Source organism: Suncus etruscus, chromosome 13, assembly GCF_024139225.1.
Source record: "Suncus etruscus isolate mSunEtr1 chromosome 13, mSunEtr1.pri.cur, whole genome shotgun sequence".
NCBI classification, from domain to species: domain Eukaryota; kingdom Metazoa; phylum Chordata; class Mammalia; order Eulipotyphla; family Soricidae; genus Suncus; species Suncus etruscus.
In genome coordinates, this window is record NC_064860.1 from 14,831,156 (window position 1) to 14,850,141 (window position 18,986).

Consider the following 18,986-nt stretch of genomic DNA (forward strand, 5'->3'; position numbering starts at 1 on the left):
TGCAAAGATCCTCAACAAAATCCTAGCAAATGGGACTCAACAGCTCATCAAGAAGATTGTACATAACAGCCAAGTAGGTTTAATTTCAGAGATGCGCATATGGTTTAACATATGCAAGTCAGCCAACATAATACACCATATCAACAAAAGAAAAAATCATCTGATCATATCAATAGATGCAAAGGAAGCATTTAATAAGGTCCACACCCATTCATGATAACATCTCTCAACAAGATTGAAAAAGAAGAAATTTTTCTGAACATAGTCAAGGATGTTTACCACAGCCAATGGCAAATGTTATACTAAATAGAGATAAACTAAAAGCCTTTCCTCTAAAATCTGGTATAAGACAAGGCTGTCCCCACTTGCCACTCCAACTTAACATAGATCTACGTAAAAACTTTATGACACAGCTTACAAAATTAGAAAATGTTCAACAATATGAACCAAAAATAGGTAGGCAGAAGAAAATAACAAAGCTTAGAGCAGAAATAGTATTGAAGTACTTGCCATAGCAATTAGGCAAGAAAAAAATATCAAGGGCATCCAAATAGGAAAAGAAGTCAAGCTCTCACTGTTTGCTGATGATATGCTACTGTATTTAAAAAACCCTAAAAACTCTATCAAAAAGTTTCTGGAAACAATATACTCATATAGCAAAGTGGCAGTCTACAAAATTAACAAGCAAAAATCAATGGCCTTCTTATATATAATAATGATAGAAATAAGACAGACATTAAAAGAAACCAATCCAAGTCACAGTAACATCACAGAAATTTAGATACCTTGGAGTTAACTTGACTAATATACAAAAAAAAAAAACCCTACAAAATATTGCTTCATGAAATAAAAGAGGACAAAGGAAATGGATACACATACCCTGTTCATGGATTGGGAAGATTAACATAATAAAAATGACAATAATCCCCAACGCATTATATAGATTTAATAAAACCCCTCTAAGGCTATCCATGACATTCTTCAAGAAATGGATCAAATCCTCTGAAATTCATTTGGAACAATAAATGCCCATGAATAACTAAAGCAATCCTTAAGAAAGATAAGGGGGGCATCATTTCCCCCCCAACTTTAAACTGTGTTACAAAGCAATAGTCATTAAAACAGCATGGTATTGGAATAAAGACAGATCCTCAGATCAATGGAATAGACTTGAGTATTCAGAGAATTCAGAGAATGTTTCCCAGACATACAAAAAAATTATTCTTTGATAAAGGGGCTAGAAATACAAAAACAAAGCAAGGAAAGCCTCTTTAATAAGTGGTTTTGGGACAACTGGTCAGCCACATGCAAAAAAGCTAACTTGGACTTTCATTTAACCCCATGCACAAAAGTCAAATCAAAATAGATTAAAGACCTGATGTCAGACCCAGAACCATAAGGTATATAGAAGAACACGTTGATAAAATATCCATGACATTGTGACTAAAGGCTTCTTCAAGGAGGAAATAGCACTGTCCAAACAAGTGGAAACAGAGAAACAACAGATGGGACTATATTAATCTGAGAAGCTTCTGCACCTTAAAGGAAATAGGCCACCCATGGAATGGGAGAAAGAAACTATTCACCCAATACCCATCAGATAAGGAGCTAATATCTAAGATATATAAGGAACTGACAGAACTTAACAAGAAAAATACATTTAACACCATTAAAATTGGGGAAAAGAAATGAACAAATACTTCCTCAATGAAAAAAATACAAATGGCCAAAAATCACATGAGAAAATGCTCCACATCACTAATCATCAGGCTATGCAAATCAAAACAACAATGAAGTACCATCTCACATCACAGAGACAGGCACTCATTACAAAGAACAATAATCAGTACTGGTGGGGGTGTAGAAAGAAAGGAACTCTCATTCACCGCTGGTGGGAATGCTGTCAAGTCCAGCCTTTCTGGAAAACAACATGGATATTCTTAAAAAAAAAAAACAAAAAACTGGAAATTGAGATCCCAAATGATCCAGGGATATACCTTAGGAACACAAAAACACAATATAAAAATGCCCTCTCTGTGCCTATGTTCATTGCAGTGCTATTTACAATAGCCAAAATCTGAAAACAACTCAAAGGCCTGACAACAGGTGAGTGGCTAAAGAAACTGTGATACATATCCTCAATGGAATACTATGCAACTGTTAGGAAAAATGAAATCATGAAATTTTACTATACATGGATGGACATGGAAACTATTATGCTGAGTGAAATATCTTCAGAGGAAGAGATAGACACAGAATAGTCTCACCACAAGGAGTGGTGAGTGCAGTTAGAGAAATACTACACCAACTACTATCATGACAATAGTAATGAGTGAGAGATGTAGAATGCCTGTCTCGAATACAGGCAGGGGGTGGGGGAGGAGGAAAATAGGGGCATTGGTAGCAGTAAGGTTGCACTGGTGAAGGGGGTGTACTTTTTATGACCGAAACTCAACTACAAACATATTTGTAATTATAGTGCTTAAATAAAGCTATTAAAAAAAAAGAAAGCAAAATGTATTTGGGAGCAAAGATGACCAAGGTATGAAAAAAAAGAGCCTGGCTAATAGGTGTTCAATGATATACCTGTATCCTACAAATGTCAAATGAAATTTCTGTGCCCTGTTCATACACAGGCAGACCCAGGGAAATACCTAGACATGTTTGATTTTTGATGAGGTTTATGAGGGTGAAATGCTGAACGTTTTCTTCAAGCTCACCTGATGTGACTTGATGAATGTCCTCGGGCACTGGTGGAGATGAAATTGCAGGACTGAACCAATGAAGCAAATGCTGTGTCTGCGACAGGGATCAAGCTTTCTCAGACGCATCAGAGGAAGTGAGAGCTGCCTGCCTTCCTACGCAACCCAGGCCTGCACCATTCAGAATTACACCTCCTAGTGCACTTTAACTCCCAACTTTTGCACTCACATGGAAACTGATCCTGATCTAATTATCAACCCACTGCTTTCCTCTTTCATTCCACAGTTCACCCTGTAGATAATGTGATTCTGTAAGCGCTATTAAAGAAAATCATAAAATCCCCAAAGCATGAGTTCTGGGCATTCTTTTGAGCAATATAAAGAAATAAAAACTGCATTCAGCAGATTTTTTTTTCTGCCCACAGAATAAGTTCAAATCAAACCAAGAATAATAATCTTGGTTGAGAAACATCTGTTTTCACTAATAATTTAATGACTCTTTGGGACAATATCCGATGCACTGACTTGGAGGAGATACCTGCCCAAGAGTGCTTGGTGACCTAAAGCAGAACTTCAGCATGAACTTGTGGATGGAAAAATATTGCATGTCATCATAGTGAAAATAATTTCTTGCATAAAATTATTAAAAACAGTATAACCTATGTAATCTTAACTGAAGACATGGATATGATTATTTTGACCAGAATCAAAATTTGTGACTATAGTTTTGATTGATTTATTAATGGGGATTGATTTATTAATGATTTATTAATTATTAAGCAGTGCTCCAGAGTTCTGGGGGCATCCTACAAGTGATTCTTGGCTGGTGGTTTGATGCTGGGACCCAAGAACACTGTGATTGGGCCTGTGGGGCAGGAGTGACCTGGGCCACTGCAATGATGCTTTGGGACCATTCTGGTTTGGGGAATCCAGTGCAGGCACATACTAATTTTGCACCCTAATTACTGTCTTATCTCTCAGCCTCAATGAAGATTTATAACCCATCAGTCAAACTGAGAATCTTTAATCACTTTTTGATGTAGTGAATGGTAGTAGGCATTCTAGTTTTTGAGGCACAAACTAGTTCTTGCACAACAGTTTTCTTTTTGGTGCTGTGTTGGTCTAGGCTCAACAGTGCTGGGGATGGAGGCACGCAGGGTTGGGGAGGTGAGCCAGAGACTTGAACATGAAGACAGTTGCTTAGCCACTAGAACTATAGTCCAAGCATGGTGGGACTGAGAGAGAAGTTGCTTCCCCAAGGATAAACTAAGCTGATGATCCTGGGTAGTTTCCAGGGGAGTGTTTGCCCCCAAGAAGATTCTCTCTTTTAACCTTCTCATTGCTCTCTTTATAACTTTCCCCTGCCTGCCATCTATAAATCAAATTACAAATAAGGTTTGCCATTTAAAAGCCTTCCTTGCAAAATTCCTCTGCACCAAAATAGACACTTTGATCTCAATGGCCCTTGCTGCAAAGCCTGGTAGTCAAACCTGCCCAGCTTACAAACCCCGCAGCCTCCTGCCTGTCTCTACACAGGAGGGCACCATGAAGGCAGGCCACAGAATTCATCTTACCCGAGAATCTGGAAGCTCTTCCGCATCAGTGACAGGTACATGCTTCTCACTGTTTTCATCATCTTGTTCCAGAGCTTAAAAGAAAAAAAAAAAAAAGAAGAAGAAGAAAATCATCAAACAAAAATTGCAGTAGGGAAAAGTGGCTTCAAATGTTTTTCTTTCCAAGAGCAATTTGGCAGAAAGACAAATAATGTTAGGTAGAGTCACAAAATGTAAACAGCTTCACTTGGTGAAGTGGGAGAAAAAAAAATGAATGGTCTAGGTCTATTTTCACATACACTCTTTTTACTAATTAAATCAGTGGTAGTGGAAAGCCCAGAACTCAGTTCTTCTCCCCTCAACTCATACAAATAGAATAGTGTCTTTACCATGCTTTGCCAGGGAGGGGTGGGAGAGGTGAAGACTTATATCAGGTCACATCAATCACAGGTCATCATCATTTCCTAAAATGTGTTTCATTGGCTGACAGCTAAGTGTTATATAATAAGGTATGCACAATACTTTACTTGGGTTGCTTCATGTATTTGTTTGATTTAATTAATTAATTAATTTTGATTTGGGGCCATCCCCAGGCGAGCTCAAGACTTACTCCTAGCTCAGATGTAGGTTTAAGGACCATATGGGAAGCCAGAGTTCAAACCTTGATCAACCACATTCAAGGCAACACCCTACCTGCTGTACTATCTCTCTGATCCCTTTTGTTTGTTTATTTGTTTGTTTGTTTTTGGGTCACATCAGCACTCAGGGGTTACTCCTGACTCTGTGCTCAGAAATCACTTCTGGCAGGCACAGGGGACCATATCGGATGCCGGGATTTGAACCACGATCTGTCCAGGATCAGCTGCATGCAAGGCAAATGCCCTACTGCTGTACTGTCTCTCCGGCCCCCTTGTTTGATTTTTTTTAATTAATGGACTGTAATATTCAATACTACTTATGACAGAGTTTCATGTGCACACCCTTCCAAACTCACACATCCCCACCAGCGAGTCTGCTTCCCACCACTGTCACACACCAGAGTCCCCTCCCATCAGCTCACACATTTTCCTCCAGTGCCCTTGATAAGCTCAATTCTGATCAAGTCTCCAGTTCTATTGTCTTTGACCATGGGCTAACTAATCCTTTATTATACTTCTCTATATCCCACATAGAAGAGAAATCACTGTGTATGATCATCTCTTCTTCTGGTGAATTATACTCAGTATATTACTCTCTAGTTCCATTGAAGAGCAGCAACTACATGATTTTGTCTTTTCTTACAGTTGAGTATCAATCGTGTATGTAAAGTCTAAACTGTGGAGTCCTGAATTGCCCTAATCTTTGCACTTTCCCAGCAGTTCTGTTTTGACATCAATATTCTCCTGAGCCAAGCTGTGAGTCTCACTCTCCTTAACACAATACCACCTGAGCTCAACTGCTAACATGATCGGTCTGTGATATAATATCTAAGCAGGTACTATGCCTTGGCCAGTGTGTCACTCGTCTAACTTATCAACTTCAAATTCTGTTTATCATTGAAGGTTGTCTTTGAATTTTCCAGCTTCTTCCTAATTCCCAACTAACATCCTATGCTAAAATGTTGAATACCCAACTCTGATTCCTGTGCAATGATTTGCTAATATTTCTTTTTCTAGAGTTTGTGCCTTTTTAACTCTTGACTGAATTCCTACTATGAACATCACACTCGGGGATTAATCCCCTGAATAAGACAGATAAGGGCTCTTACTTCATCTGGAGTGGATATATTAATAGATGAGAGAGGCAATAATTATTGCTGTAGTGATTTTTTTTTTAATTTTGGTTTTTAGGCCACAACCAGAAGTACTCAGTTCAGGGGTCATTCCTGGAGGTGCCATATGGAATGCTGGAGATCGAACCCAGGTTGAAGTTGACCATGTGTAAGACAAATGCTTTTACCCACTGGGCTATATTTCTGGGCCCCTAAAATGATCATTTTAAAAACTGAATTGGAATGACTGAAAATTCACTGGAAGGTCATTCTGGAAAGGAAGCACAAATGGTATTGCTCTGAAGAAGCTCTATTTGGGCTGAGGCCGGAAGGTTGATGCAACCACCATGGCAGAGGAGAGTCATGCTTGATCACAGACCACTACACAATCAGAATTTAGCTATAAAAACACAAGGAAGCACAAAGGGACTTCAGGTTGGGAGTCTCAGATTTGATGCCTGTTATCAGGAGTTCTTTCTGACATCTTTGGTAGGTAACAGACCTCAAAAAACAGTTAGGGTAGAGAAGGGACCACTAGAACAATGATAATTGGAAATAATCATTCTGGACAAAAACTGGGTGCTGAAAGAAGTGATAGGCATGATACCCCTTCAGTAATCATATTGCAAACCACAGAACCCAACAATAAAAAAAGTGAAGAGAGAGAGAAAAAGGGGAGAGAGAGAGCGAGAGAGAGAGAAGAGAGAGAGAGGAGAGAGAGAGGAGAGAGAGAGAGAGAGAAAGAGAGAGAGGTATCTACTATAGTAGATGGGGTGGGTGGGAAACTAAGGACATTGGTGGTGGGAAATGAGCACTAGAGAAGAGGTGGGTGTTAGAAAACTGTATGACTGAAACTCAACCCTCAATAAATCTGTAACTGTATTTCATGGAGATTCAATTGAAAAAAATAAAAGTAAGAAACAAAAGAGAGAGGCAGGGAGGCAAATTAGGGCACTGTGGCTATTGTCTTCCATAAACACGACAATGGCTTGAAGTGGGGAGATGGCAACAAACTGAGGACCTGAATTTGAGCCACATCTTTTGACAGCATGAACAACGTGGGCCAGTCTTGGATACAGTAGCGAAACTGAACCCCAGTTGCACTGTCAGCAAGGTCACCCACGGTGCTCTGGGCTCAGCGTGTGCTTTTCTCTATGTTTAAGAAATATCCATTCCCTAGACCTTTTGCTATTGTTTGGCTTTCACCGTGAAGTCCACCCAAAGTGCTGTGCCATAAAAACCAGTGGGGATGATGAACAATTTCTCCCCAGGTGACCAGAAAGTTACCACTTGACTACACCCACTTATGGAGGAGGAAATTCTTCTATTCAGTTCATGGTTAACTAAGACCAGCTCTACCAGTTTAGGTCTAAAGGCAAAAGTAAGAACAACAAAAGGGCCTTTTTCTTCCCCTTCTATTTCAGTTCCACTTCTGCTTCTTCAAAGGGGGGTCCCCTGTTGCTACTGTTGCCTGATTAGAAGGAAACTTAAGAACAAAGCAAAACACTCATGTTCTCTCTTAAAAAACTAGAGGCAAAAAAAAAAAAAAAAATGGAGTAGCAAATAAAGTCCAAATTTCTCCTTAAAAATGGAATGGGCTTTAGAAGCAAGAAATGCCACTTCAAGAACTGAATGATCAGTCTTAGTTCACTTGGCAATGAGGAATATTTTTCTTGCAGGGCTACTCAATCAGCGCAGGGTAACTTTTCTCACATCAAGTGCCAAGAATGTCTGGACACTCAATTTATACTTCATTTAGATTTTTGCTCTTTAAAGCATTGACTTCATTAACAATAACTATTTAGTTCGTTTATTTGGACCACACCTAGCAATGCTCAGGGGTTACTCCTGGGTCTGTGCTCAAGAATCATTCCTGACAGGCTTGGAGGACTATATGGGATGCTGGGGATGGGACTCAATTGACTGTGTGCAAAGCAAATGTTCCGCCCCTTGTGCTATTGCTCTCCCGCTTAACAATAACATTTTTTTTTTGCTTGGATCACACCCAGATGTACTCAGGGATCACTCCTGGCTCTGTGCTCAGGCATCACTTCTGGCAGGTTGAGGGTTAAGGTTAAGGGGATTAGGAGAGAACTTATGTGGTGCCAGGGATCAAACCTGGGCAAGCTGTAAGGCAAAGCAAGTGCCTTACCTGCTATATTGTCTCTCCAGCCCACAATTTTTATTGACTAAATTAATTGTTTTGTTTTTCAAGCAATAATGTTTGAGAATATAAGCAACTCCCTTACCTGCCATATTATGCTACGACACAGGAGTTGAAGAACAATGAATCAAAGTTCAGAGATTGAAAATATACACTAACAAAAAAATTAGTGTGAAAGTCAGAGAAAGGAAAATGAAGTCTTATAGTTCCTCAAAATTACTGTGATTCTATTTTTTTGTTTTTGTTTATGGACCACATCTGGCTGTGCTCAGTGGTTTTCCCTGGCTGTGTGCTCAGGAATCACTCCTGGCAGGTGCAGGGGATCATATGGAATGCTGACGACCAATCCCAGGTCAGCCACCTGCAAATGCCCTACTGGCTGTACTATTGCTCCAGCCCATCAAAGTTGCTGTAATTCTTTTTTTTTTTGGGGGGGGGGGTCACACCCGGCTGTGCTCAGGGGTTACTCCTGGCTGTCTGCTCAGAAATAGCTCCTGGCAGGCACAGGGGACCATATGGGACACCGGGATTCGAACCAACCACCTTTGGTCCTGGATCGGCTGCTTGCAAGGCAAACGCAGCTTGCTATCTCTCCGGGCCCTGTAATTCTTTATAACATCACTGAAGAGCTTCAAACTTGTTGCCATTACCTTGGTTAACAAGAGGAAAAGTAGGAATATCAACAAATTAAGGAGATTTGACAATCTCCCTAATCTTTATAGTAAAGATCATCTTAGTTTTGAGTGCTCAATCTTAGCACCCAATGACAAAATCTCTAACTTCTTCTAACACATAAATAATGCTTTTTTTGGGAAAATCTGAACACCTATGATTCTCAGAATGCATTTTCTCCACTTTTTTTTATATATATATACATTACTTAGTGATCCTGGATTTCCTAGGACTTTGGATTTTTTTCCCTTGAGATGACATGTATGAAATAGTCATAGAAGGCAGCACTCTACAGAGCCCTTAATATAAAGACTAATGTCAAGGAATAAATAGTTTATTTTTTCTTCATGACTCCTATCCGCACAGCTCCAGTGGTGGAAAGAGGAAGCTGTTATTTGGATTTTTCGGCCTCATTTTCTTTTTATCTGATCAGAGTAAGAAAAACAGTTGGGAAAGTTTCTTATATAAATATTGATTCTGGGACAGGTCCCTCCAGTGGAACACGTACACAGGAATGACAGCTTCTGGGACTAAGGTGTGGGGGGGGGGCTAGGTATTTGCTCTGCCAACAAAAACCATTGCCTTGCCTCTCAATACAAAAAGTCCTAATATCATAAAAAGGCCTCTGAAAATAACTTACCACAACACAAGACCCAAGTAACAAATTCTACGGCATATATTTTGAAGAGTCAACATGTGTATATAGTCAATGAATCTGTAAATTAATTATCAAGCAGAAGTGATAGTTTGATTATATCCATTATAAGATAGCCAGGAGAGATTCTAGATGAGCTGCTGTTGACAGTATCTAGGGATGAGGGTTAGTCTTGCTATTATGTTCTTAGAGCCCTTGTAGATGAGGACAGGATCTTCCTCTCTACGATTTACTAGACCATTGCTAAGAAAAAGTCTATTAAGTCTGTCAGTATTATGATGTAAACATAAACTGGGCCAATGCCTTTACATAATTATGTGAACTCATCATGTGCTAATGGTTCTACAGAGATGCAGCACAAAGAGCCTCACAAGCCATGATTATAAGCACCAAGAGATGGTAGTCCAGAGTGGACTGTAAAAATCAGTCCAATTTGTTGTTTCTATTTTATGTATGTATGTATGTATGTATGTATGTATGTATGTATGTATGTATGTATGTATGGTTTGGGGTTACATCTGGCGGCACTCAAGGGTTATTCCTGGCTCTGTGCTCAGAAATCGCTCCTGGCAGGCACGGGGGACCATATGAGATGCTGGGATTCGAACCACTGTCTGTCCTGGATCATCTGAGTGAAAGGCAAACGCCCCACTGCTGTGCTATCTTTCCAGCCCCAACTTGTTATTTCTTTTTTTGTTGTTTGTTTGTTTGTTTGTTTTTAGGTCACAGCTGGCAGTGCTCAGGGGTTACTCCTGGTGTTACGCTCATAAATAGCTCCTGGCAGGCTTGGGGAACCAGATGGGAATGTTGGAATTTGAACTACCATCCTTCTGCATGCAAGGCCCTACCTCCATGCTATCTCTCCGGCCCCTCAGCTTGTTATTTCTTGATTTGCAAACGAAGCCAAGATTTATGATTATTTTTTGGTGGATGGATTAGCAAATGCTGATCCAGCAATGCTCAGAAATTACTCCAGTAGGTGATGTTGGGGTCAATATAGGGTTGACCTCATGCAAGACAAGCACCTTTGCTGTATCACATCTTGTCTCACTCCTTAACCTAAAATCTAATTACAGGCAGAAGCATCACATTTTAAGCCTCCATAGAAGAAATCAGACAACATCATTAAGCCCAACTTCCTGGGGAACTTTTCCAAGAAGTAACATTTTCACTATAGTCCTATATTTGACTCGGACACCATTTTTGCACTGAGGAAACTCCTTCATGAAGGTTTTATCTCAGTGCTTCTCAAATAGTGGGGTACCCCCCCCCCGGAGGGCACGAGGCTCTGTAAAGGGGGGCACGTTTGACATTGGAAACACTGTCATAACAAGCTAAGCCCCATGTTGATGTCTCTGTATGTCTCTGGAGCTGACAGTTGCTGTGTCCTGCTTCAATCTCCGCTTCGAAAAGCTATGCATTGCAAAAGGTGCTCATGGTAGCCATTAATCCAGACATCACCTCTGATTGAAAAAAATCAGCTTAAATTATTTTATATATTTTTGTTTTATATATCATTTATTTTTTCAAATAAAGATACTATTTACAGTCATGTGGGGAGGCGTGAAAAATGTTTTCTTCTTCCTAGGGGGCATGACAGAAAATAATTGAGAAGCAATGTTTTATCTGATGTTGACACAACTTGAAGAGTGGAAGGACTCCTATTTCATAGATGATGACTTAGAAATTCTCCAAATCTGTGAATGTTCACAGAAGTGAGCATAGAGCTAGTCAAATCGATACATCCACAAACCCACCCATGACGACCCTGACCAGCATTTGTTTTTATTTATTTCCTTTTATGGGGCCAGGGGAGGCAATACTTACTTATATTCAGGGTTTATTCCTAAGGAATAAGCTGGGGAGGGAGACTCTATGCAATATTAGGGATCCAAGAAGGGGGAGGTAGTTAGTTGCTTTTGACAGCATCAGGGCATGAGGCACAGACCATGTTAGGTAGCAAAAAAAAAAAAAAAAAGGATGGGAAATATACGTAGGGATTAAGGACTCAGTGCTAAAGCTCCAACAACTGGCACAAGACCTCTAGCCAGATCCCTGACACCCCTGCTAGCCAGTGTCCCAAAGCGTTCCCAGATGTATAAGTGTCACTTCTCAGGTGCACCAAACCAAATGTTCAGTAGAAGGGACAGGAAAAGACAGGAGATCCAGAGATAGGGATGGGGAAAACATTTCAAAGATCAAAATGAGTCAACCACAATGAGTCAAGCTACTTGAGGTCCCCGCCGGCCCATGTGAGGAGCTGTGGATGAGACTGCATTCTTTTACATGTTCCATCTGGGTTGTGGGCACAAGGATATCATGAAAAACCAAAAGATGCTTCCAGGTGGCAGGAAGCAGGCCCTGCTTCCTCATTACTTCAACATTCAGCTATTTCCTTCTTCCATTCCCACAGAAGAGCCTTAAAATCTTTTCAGAAGGCCCTTCCAGCATTTCATCTGCATGCAGCCCGGGGTCCATTCTCTGGTAAACTACGGACACCAACACACAGTCATACATGCTAAGCGAGCACATTTGCTGCTTTATGAACACACACGTGCTTCAGGCTGCTCCGATCTCTCCGGCCTTACAAAAGAATAGGGAAGAGAGAGACTGCTGCCTTAACCTTAGCCCCATGTTCTCAAAGGTTAACATTTGAACTGAGATTGCTCAGCTTCACTAAAACATAGCCCTAACTCAAAATTCTCTCCTCACAAAGTAGCACCAGTTTTTAAATTTTTAATTTTTGCCCAAATCTTATCTGCCCAGAGGCTGAATCAGATTATTGTTTGAAAACTGCTGTCTCCCTTGCATCCTTGAATGCTTGAAAAAAAAAAATGTGTTTCCCTGCAGGTTCTATTCTCTCAGGGCCTCTTTCTGATTTTATCAGTTCCTGGAGTTTCAACTTCCACTGTTCTACAGGCTAGTCCTTCATCTCTGTCTCCATCTCTGCCTGCCTTGCCTTGTCCCATCCCATGTGGAATCATTTGATTTCACAGTTCTGTTTTTGCATCTTTGGCCTAGCCGTGAGGAAGGGGCAGGGGCACAAAGCTTTAAAGAGCCTCTGTATTGGGAACACAATGGATTTGAATCCCAGGACACATCCTTAGCTGTATTTTACCCATGGTCTCTTCCTGGGTCTAAACTTGCATCTCAAGTTCTCCCTGACTCTTAGTGAACCCTGGCACTTCTATCTTGCAGTGCTTCCATCATTCTACCTCCATGCCATTGTCAGAGCTTTTGACCTTTCCACTGTGGGCCACTTCTATGGCCTCCCAGCCAGGATCTCCTTTGATCTATGCACAACACAGAACCAGCCAGGTACCAGTTCTGAAATCTGAATCTTATTATGCCATTCTCTCTCCCCTGCCACATCCCTAGAAACCCCTGCCTCTCTTCAACTGAGTGTTGGAGATCTATGTAGGAATTCAGCAGCGACTTATTTTCTGGCCCAATCCCAGCTTTCTGCTGCAGTAGGCTTCCATCTTAGCCCAGAGATGTGTGGGATTGAGGGCTTTGGCACTAGAGATTTCCACTCCATTAATTACTGGCTAATAATCAGCCAAAAGTCTCATCCTGGTTTTGAAGATGAGATCAAGAGACTGAAGCCTCAGACCCTTTTCATGATATAGTCCCATAAATTTCTACTTGCAGCCTAGGAAGCTTAGGTGCCCTTGTTTGTCAGGTGATAGTCTCATTTGATGGATTCTCCAGCTAAAACATGAGCTGTCCAGTGAAAGTCTCAAGAGTCCTTAGTACCCAGTGTTCCAGACAGAATGACGAATCCACATCAGGATCCCTCATAGCCAGAGAGAATACTTTCATAATTCTTTTTCACTAGAACACTGCTACAAAGGAATGGGTAATTAAATAAATGGAATCAATTGCAAAAGCAACAATTATAAGGTGTGTATGCAAGGTACACACACAAACATACACATTCAGAATCACATGTAGTTTGGATTAAAGAAAGGGTCAGATCATGAATAGATTCGTGTGTGTATGTGTGTGTGTATGTGTGTGAGTGTGTGTGTGTGTGTGTGCTTGAAGCAAGGTAATTTTTATGGAAACTTATTTAGAGAGATGTAAGTGGAGAGGGCTAGAGAGATAGCACAGCTGTAGGTCATTTACCTTGCATGTGGCTGACATAGGACAAACCTGGGTTCAGATCCCGGCAACACATGTGGTCTCTTAAGCTTGCCCAGAGCAACTTCTGAGCACAAAACTAGGAGTAATCCCTGAGTGCCACCGAGTGTGGCCCCAAAGCAAAATAGAAATCACTCCTGGCTTAAGGGAGGGGGGCATATGGGATGCTGGGGGAGCAAACCGAGGTGCATCCCAGGCTACTGCTTGCAAGGCAGATGCTTTACCCCTTGTGTCACTGCTCCGGCCCCTGAAAAATTAAAAAAAATGTATATGGAGAGAGAAGAAGAAGAAGAAGAAGAAGAAGAAGAAGAAGAAGAAGAAGAAGAAGAAGAAGAAGAAGAAGAAGAAGAAGAAGAAGAAGAAGAAGAAGAAGAAGAAGAAGAAGAGGAAGAGGAAGAAGAAGGAAGAAGGAAGAAGAGGAAGAAGAGGAAGAAGAAGAAGAAGAAGAAGAAAGAAGAAGAAGAAGAAGAAGAAGAAGAAGAAGAAGAAGAAGAAGAAGAAGAAGAAGAAGAAGAAGAAGAAGAAGAAGAAGAAGAAGAAAAGAAGAAGAATGTTCCAGAAAGGACACAGGTTTTTCCAGAGTGGAAGCAAAATGCTTCCAAGAAAATATAGAGCTCAAAGAGCAAGAATGAATAGATTCTGATAGGTAGAGAGTTGGCAACACTACAAATGAGGAGAAAAGAGTCTGACATGGGACCCAAGGAAAAGTGAACAGCGCAGTGTTCGAAAACACTGGACACAAAAATGGAGAAATTATTTGGGCTTAGAGGTTAGGCCAGGAACTTGGAGGTCATTCAGCTGCAAGTGAAGTGATGTAAACAAAGAAGATACTGCGGTCATGATACTACACTGGCAGCCCAGAAGGCCTCACACACAGACTCTAAAGAGGGAGAGTCCAGACTCTCTCCTATCTCCCAAAGTGCTGGCATATCTGATGTAAGTGTTCCTGTGGGCTGATCAATAATCCAACACTGCCAACATGTGCTAAAAATTTACTCAGGGGTAGTGAGAAACAGTTTCTGTTGATAAACAATAAATGTTATTTCTTAGAATAAAGCAATGGTTTGCTTTTGAATCATTTCATTTGATAATTTTTCTTTTTTTTTTTTTTTTGTTTTTGGGTCACACCTGGCGGTGCTCAGGGGTTACTCCTGGCTGTCTGCTCAGAAATAGCTCCTGGCAGGCACGGGGGACCATATGGGACACCGGGATTCGAACCAACCACCTTTGGTCCTGGATCGGCTGCTTGCAAGGCAAACGCCACTGTGCTATCTCTCCGGGCCCATCATTTGATAATTTTTCTAATGCTCTTAATTCTTCATTCTCCCCACACTTAGGACTTTTCTAATACACGTACTAAGAAGAGAGATAGTTGTGTACGTAGATAAAATCCTTTTGCCCAGATCCAATAGCATCCCATGAACAATTCAGTTCTAAATTCATCACTGACTGTCAACAAAAAGCTTATGCATCAGCTTGTGAGGCAATCATGGTGTCTTTAAGTAGTACCTATATTCACTGAAAGAGCATATTCATCAGGGATTTTAAAAAAATACATAGGGGCCACGAGGGCCAAACTGGGTGGTGTTAGAGGTTGGGTAGTGTGAGTAGGTGGGAGCAGGGATCAAATTCTGGGCCTCCATCTATGCTAAGCAATGTGAGCACTTTTCCAGGTTTCATCAGTAATAGCCACTGATATCCATCCAGCAAAGGTATATTAATATGTTTTTAGCACAGGCCAACTTCTTGGCCAGAGCAGCAACACATTCATATTTTAAGACACATCTAACTCATTTCTTATAGAAATCTGAGTTAAAAGAAGTTATCTAAATTCATTGTTCTATAACAGATGTTGAATCTTGAATACTGTTTTAAGAGAGGTAGGTGATTAGCCTTCTCCTTAGTTAGGCTCAAGGACTATTAGGATTATCTTCATTTGCTAAAAGAGAAAACTGAGGTCAAGAACTAGTAATGAGATAAAGAGTGTTGTGCATGAAAATAGATTAATTTTGGGGTTTCCACTTCATTGATTTCTGCTCTAAGCTTTGTTATTTTCTTCTTGTTTCCCTATTTTTGGTTCCTTTTGTTGATCATTTTCTAATTTTATAAGCTGCATCATTAAGCTATTCAGGTAGGCCCCTTTTTTCTTCCTGATGTGTGCTTGCAAATTGATACATTTTTCTTTCAGTACCATTTTTGCTATGTCCCATAGATTCTGTTAGTTTGTGTCTTCATTATCATTTGTTTCCAGGAAAGTTTTGATTTCCTCTTTGATTGCATCTCGGACCCACTGGATTGTTCAGTAGTAGCTGTTTAATTTCCAGGTGTTAAAATTTTTTCCTGTGTTCCTTTGTAATTCACATCTAATTTCAGAGCCTTGTGGAAGACTGAACTCACTTCTAAGAGTCCTGACATGTAGCCCATCTTTATCCTTGTCATGATTCACAGAGAGAAGAAAATAGTATGTTTGCTATAATAAAGAAGAGAATCCTTTTACTGAAACCTGAACATCAGTAGGCTTAGCGTTTGCAAAGCCACAGTAGATAAACAATACAACCAATCCATTCAATTCAGAGTTGGAGAAAAAAGAAACTCCCCTCCCCTACTACATCAGATCTCCCTACAAGTGGTGGCTGGGAATCATGGGAGTTGCTTGGCATCCACCTTGACCAGGGGTGGTGAACAAGTTCGACACAAAGAGCCAAAATTTTAAACTGTGAGAGTCAGAGAGCCACACCACACAGTGACCTGCCAAAACAGACAAACACTCACACAAAAACATCTAATTTTTAACAATAATCTATGAAACACATATTGCATTTTGCCATTTTGAGTGAGGGTAAAAATCCTGCAGTGATGGTGAGGGTGTGCTGCGTCCTCCACACTAAGAACTCACGACCAGATGTGATCCAACATGTGACACACAGGTCCCCCAGCTCGCTGGCCCGTGCAGTTGTTTCCGAAGGATGGGAGACAGGAGGACGCAGCCTGGGGTCAGGACTAATGCTTGGAGATCTCTCCTCAGAGGTCCCTCCTTGGAAGCAGCAAAACAAAATCCAAACTTGGCAAAGAGCCACAGTATATAAAATGATGATAAGAAGTCAAGAGCTGCATTCATTTTGGCAGGGAGCCGCATGCCACTAGAGAGCCTCATGTTCGCCACCCCTGACCTTGACTATAAGATTGATCCCTGCCCTAAGGAATCCATTTCCATTCTTCTGTCTTTGTCTTAGAACCAGGAGATTCCAATTTTTCTTTCCTTCTATTAGTTATTTTTTAATAGTATCTTCTCTTGAGTACCATTACATTCATATCTAGTCAATGAAAAAGTTATTCATGGAGAAAAAACAATGTCCTCAAAGCATCTTCTAGATCATATCCTTTAAGGAAGCATAAATGTTTACTCCAGAGGCAGACCTGGGTCATAAAGAGCAAATCAGTATTTGATCCCAGCAACCTAGTGCATTATCCTTCTTATGAGGTAACGCGGTATCTGTGGAGGTGTTGGAAAGCTTCTCTTTTAACATAAATAAAGCTGGTACTTGACACAGGAAAACAAAACATTAATGAATAAACAGCTGAGTTCTTCTTAGCTATAATTTTTCAGTGTCAATTTGCATAAGAGACTGCAAGTGTTTCCTTTTTGGAGGGTCTTACAAGGATATTCTTGGGGTGGAGGTATGGGAGGGAAAAGAAAGGATTCTAGCTGGTCTGCTGGAATCCTAGCTAAAGATCTAAGACATGGCAATGCTCAGACACAAGAAGACTTTCATTGAAAGAAGTGGAGCATGACCTTCTCTTTTCCACAGATAGCTCTCAAGAATGCAAATTTCAAAATACTGATCTGAGGGAGCACAAGAAAAGTGATTTTGGAGCTTGACTATGCACCAATATGAAGCGGATTCACTGAATACCCCCATACCAACGAGCCCCAATCAAGTGTCCTGGGCTCCATATTACAGAGGACAAGTCCCCTAAGAGAACAAGAGCAGAACAATACAGAAAAATCACAAGTAACCAGTGCTGGCCAGGGGCAATGTAAGCCAGAACTCAGACAGCTCAAAGTCTGACTCATACAGTGTCAACCAAAGCAGAAGGAAGGACTCAGGGCCACTGTGGATGCCAGGGATCCTCACACACCAGGGATGAAAGGATCTTAGAGTAAGGGTTCAAGCCAGGAAAAACATACTAAAGAGACCCAGGTTTGAAATCTGATAACTAATATGGTCCCCTGGGCCTGCCAAGAGTGAGAACTGAGCACAGATTTAGGAGTAAGCCCTGAGCACTGCTGGATATGGCTCAAAACCACCTAGACCAAAAATTTTTTTTATTTACTATTGCCACCTTCCAGCAGCATTGTTTGGGTCTAGTGTGAGGGCCTGAGGGTTCAGTGAATAAATGCAATTTTTGATGAGTTAAGTCACTTAGGTTAAAGACTAATTCCAAGATCAGCTGATTCATTAGGTCTAACAAAAGAAAACGAGACAGTGGCACCAACAAGGATACAGGTACAAGTGCTAACTAAGCCTGAATTCTACCTAAAAGTAGGCCCTGGAGACAACCCAGGCCAGAGGGGTCCCAAGTGCCAAGAGTCTGAGCTGATAGAATCTGAGACTGTCTTCTCAGGCCATATGGAAATACCACTCTCAGGGGAACAAAGGATCCTGACCTTGGACCTCCAAACTCCACTGCCAGCAAGAAGAGATCTTGGTTATTGCCATGTTTACTTCCTTACACATTGCCATGTTTTGTATATGTTTCCTTGGACAGAAGCAAAGATTGTTTCATCTTCAGAACTAGGATCATGAAACAGGCCTTTTAAACATGAAGCACCACCAAAAAATCAAAGAAAACAAGCATGAATGAAGCAAGCGTGCCTATTGTTGCCTGTCATGCATTCTTCCCTACTGCTGTCAGAGGGGAGGAAAATGGGTGATGGTTCTAAAAACTACTTGTTCCAAGTGGTATAAATATAAGCTCAATCTTGTGTCTTAGGGAGTCACATTAGTGCTAGAACATAGTCACATGATAAAGTGTAAACTTCCTCTGTTGATATTTTAGAATATCTCACTGAAGAATGAAAGATTCATTTCACGAAATGTTTGCATTGTCAATGGATAAAAAGTTAGTCAGTCACTACCAACTTGGCCAAAAGGGAAACCAGACAAGCCTTTTTAGTTATATTGACTAAAGATTTCCCTGCAGTTTACATTGATATGGTTTGGATCCAGTTGTATTTAAGTGGGGGCAAGATTAAACACACTTTCACCTTTAAAGCCCTGCAAAGGCATTTCCAAATGTATGTTCCTGCTAACTCTTCATAGCAATTTCACTCAGAATGTTTGTT

General features: G+C 40.7%; 1 protein-coding gene across 1 annotated transcript in view; it reads right to left on the reverse strand.

Annotated features, from left to right (window-relative positions):
* Positions 1–18,986, reverse strand: part of RAPGEF5 (Rap guanine nucleotide exchange factor 5) — a 264,811-nt gene that overhangs the window by 132,154 nt on the left and 113,671 nt on the right. The window contains exon 8 of the mRNA XM_049785378.1: positions 4,277–4,350. Coding sequence (XP_049641335.1) covers positions 4,277–4,350 — 74 coding nt within the window. The remainder of the gene's footprint in view (positions 1–4,276; positions 4,351–18,986) is intronic.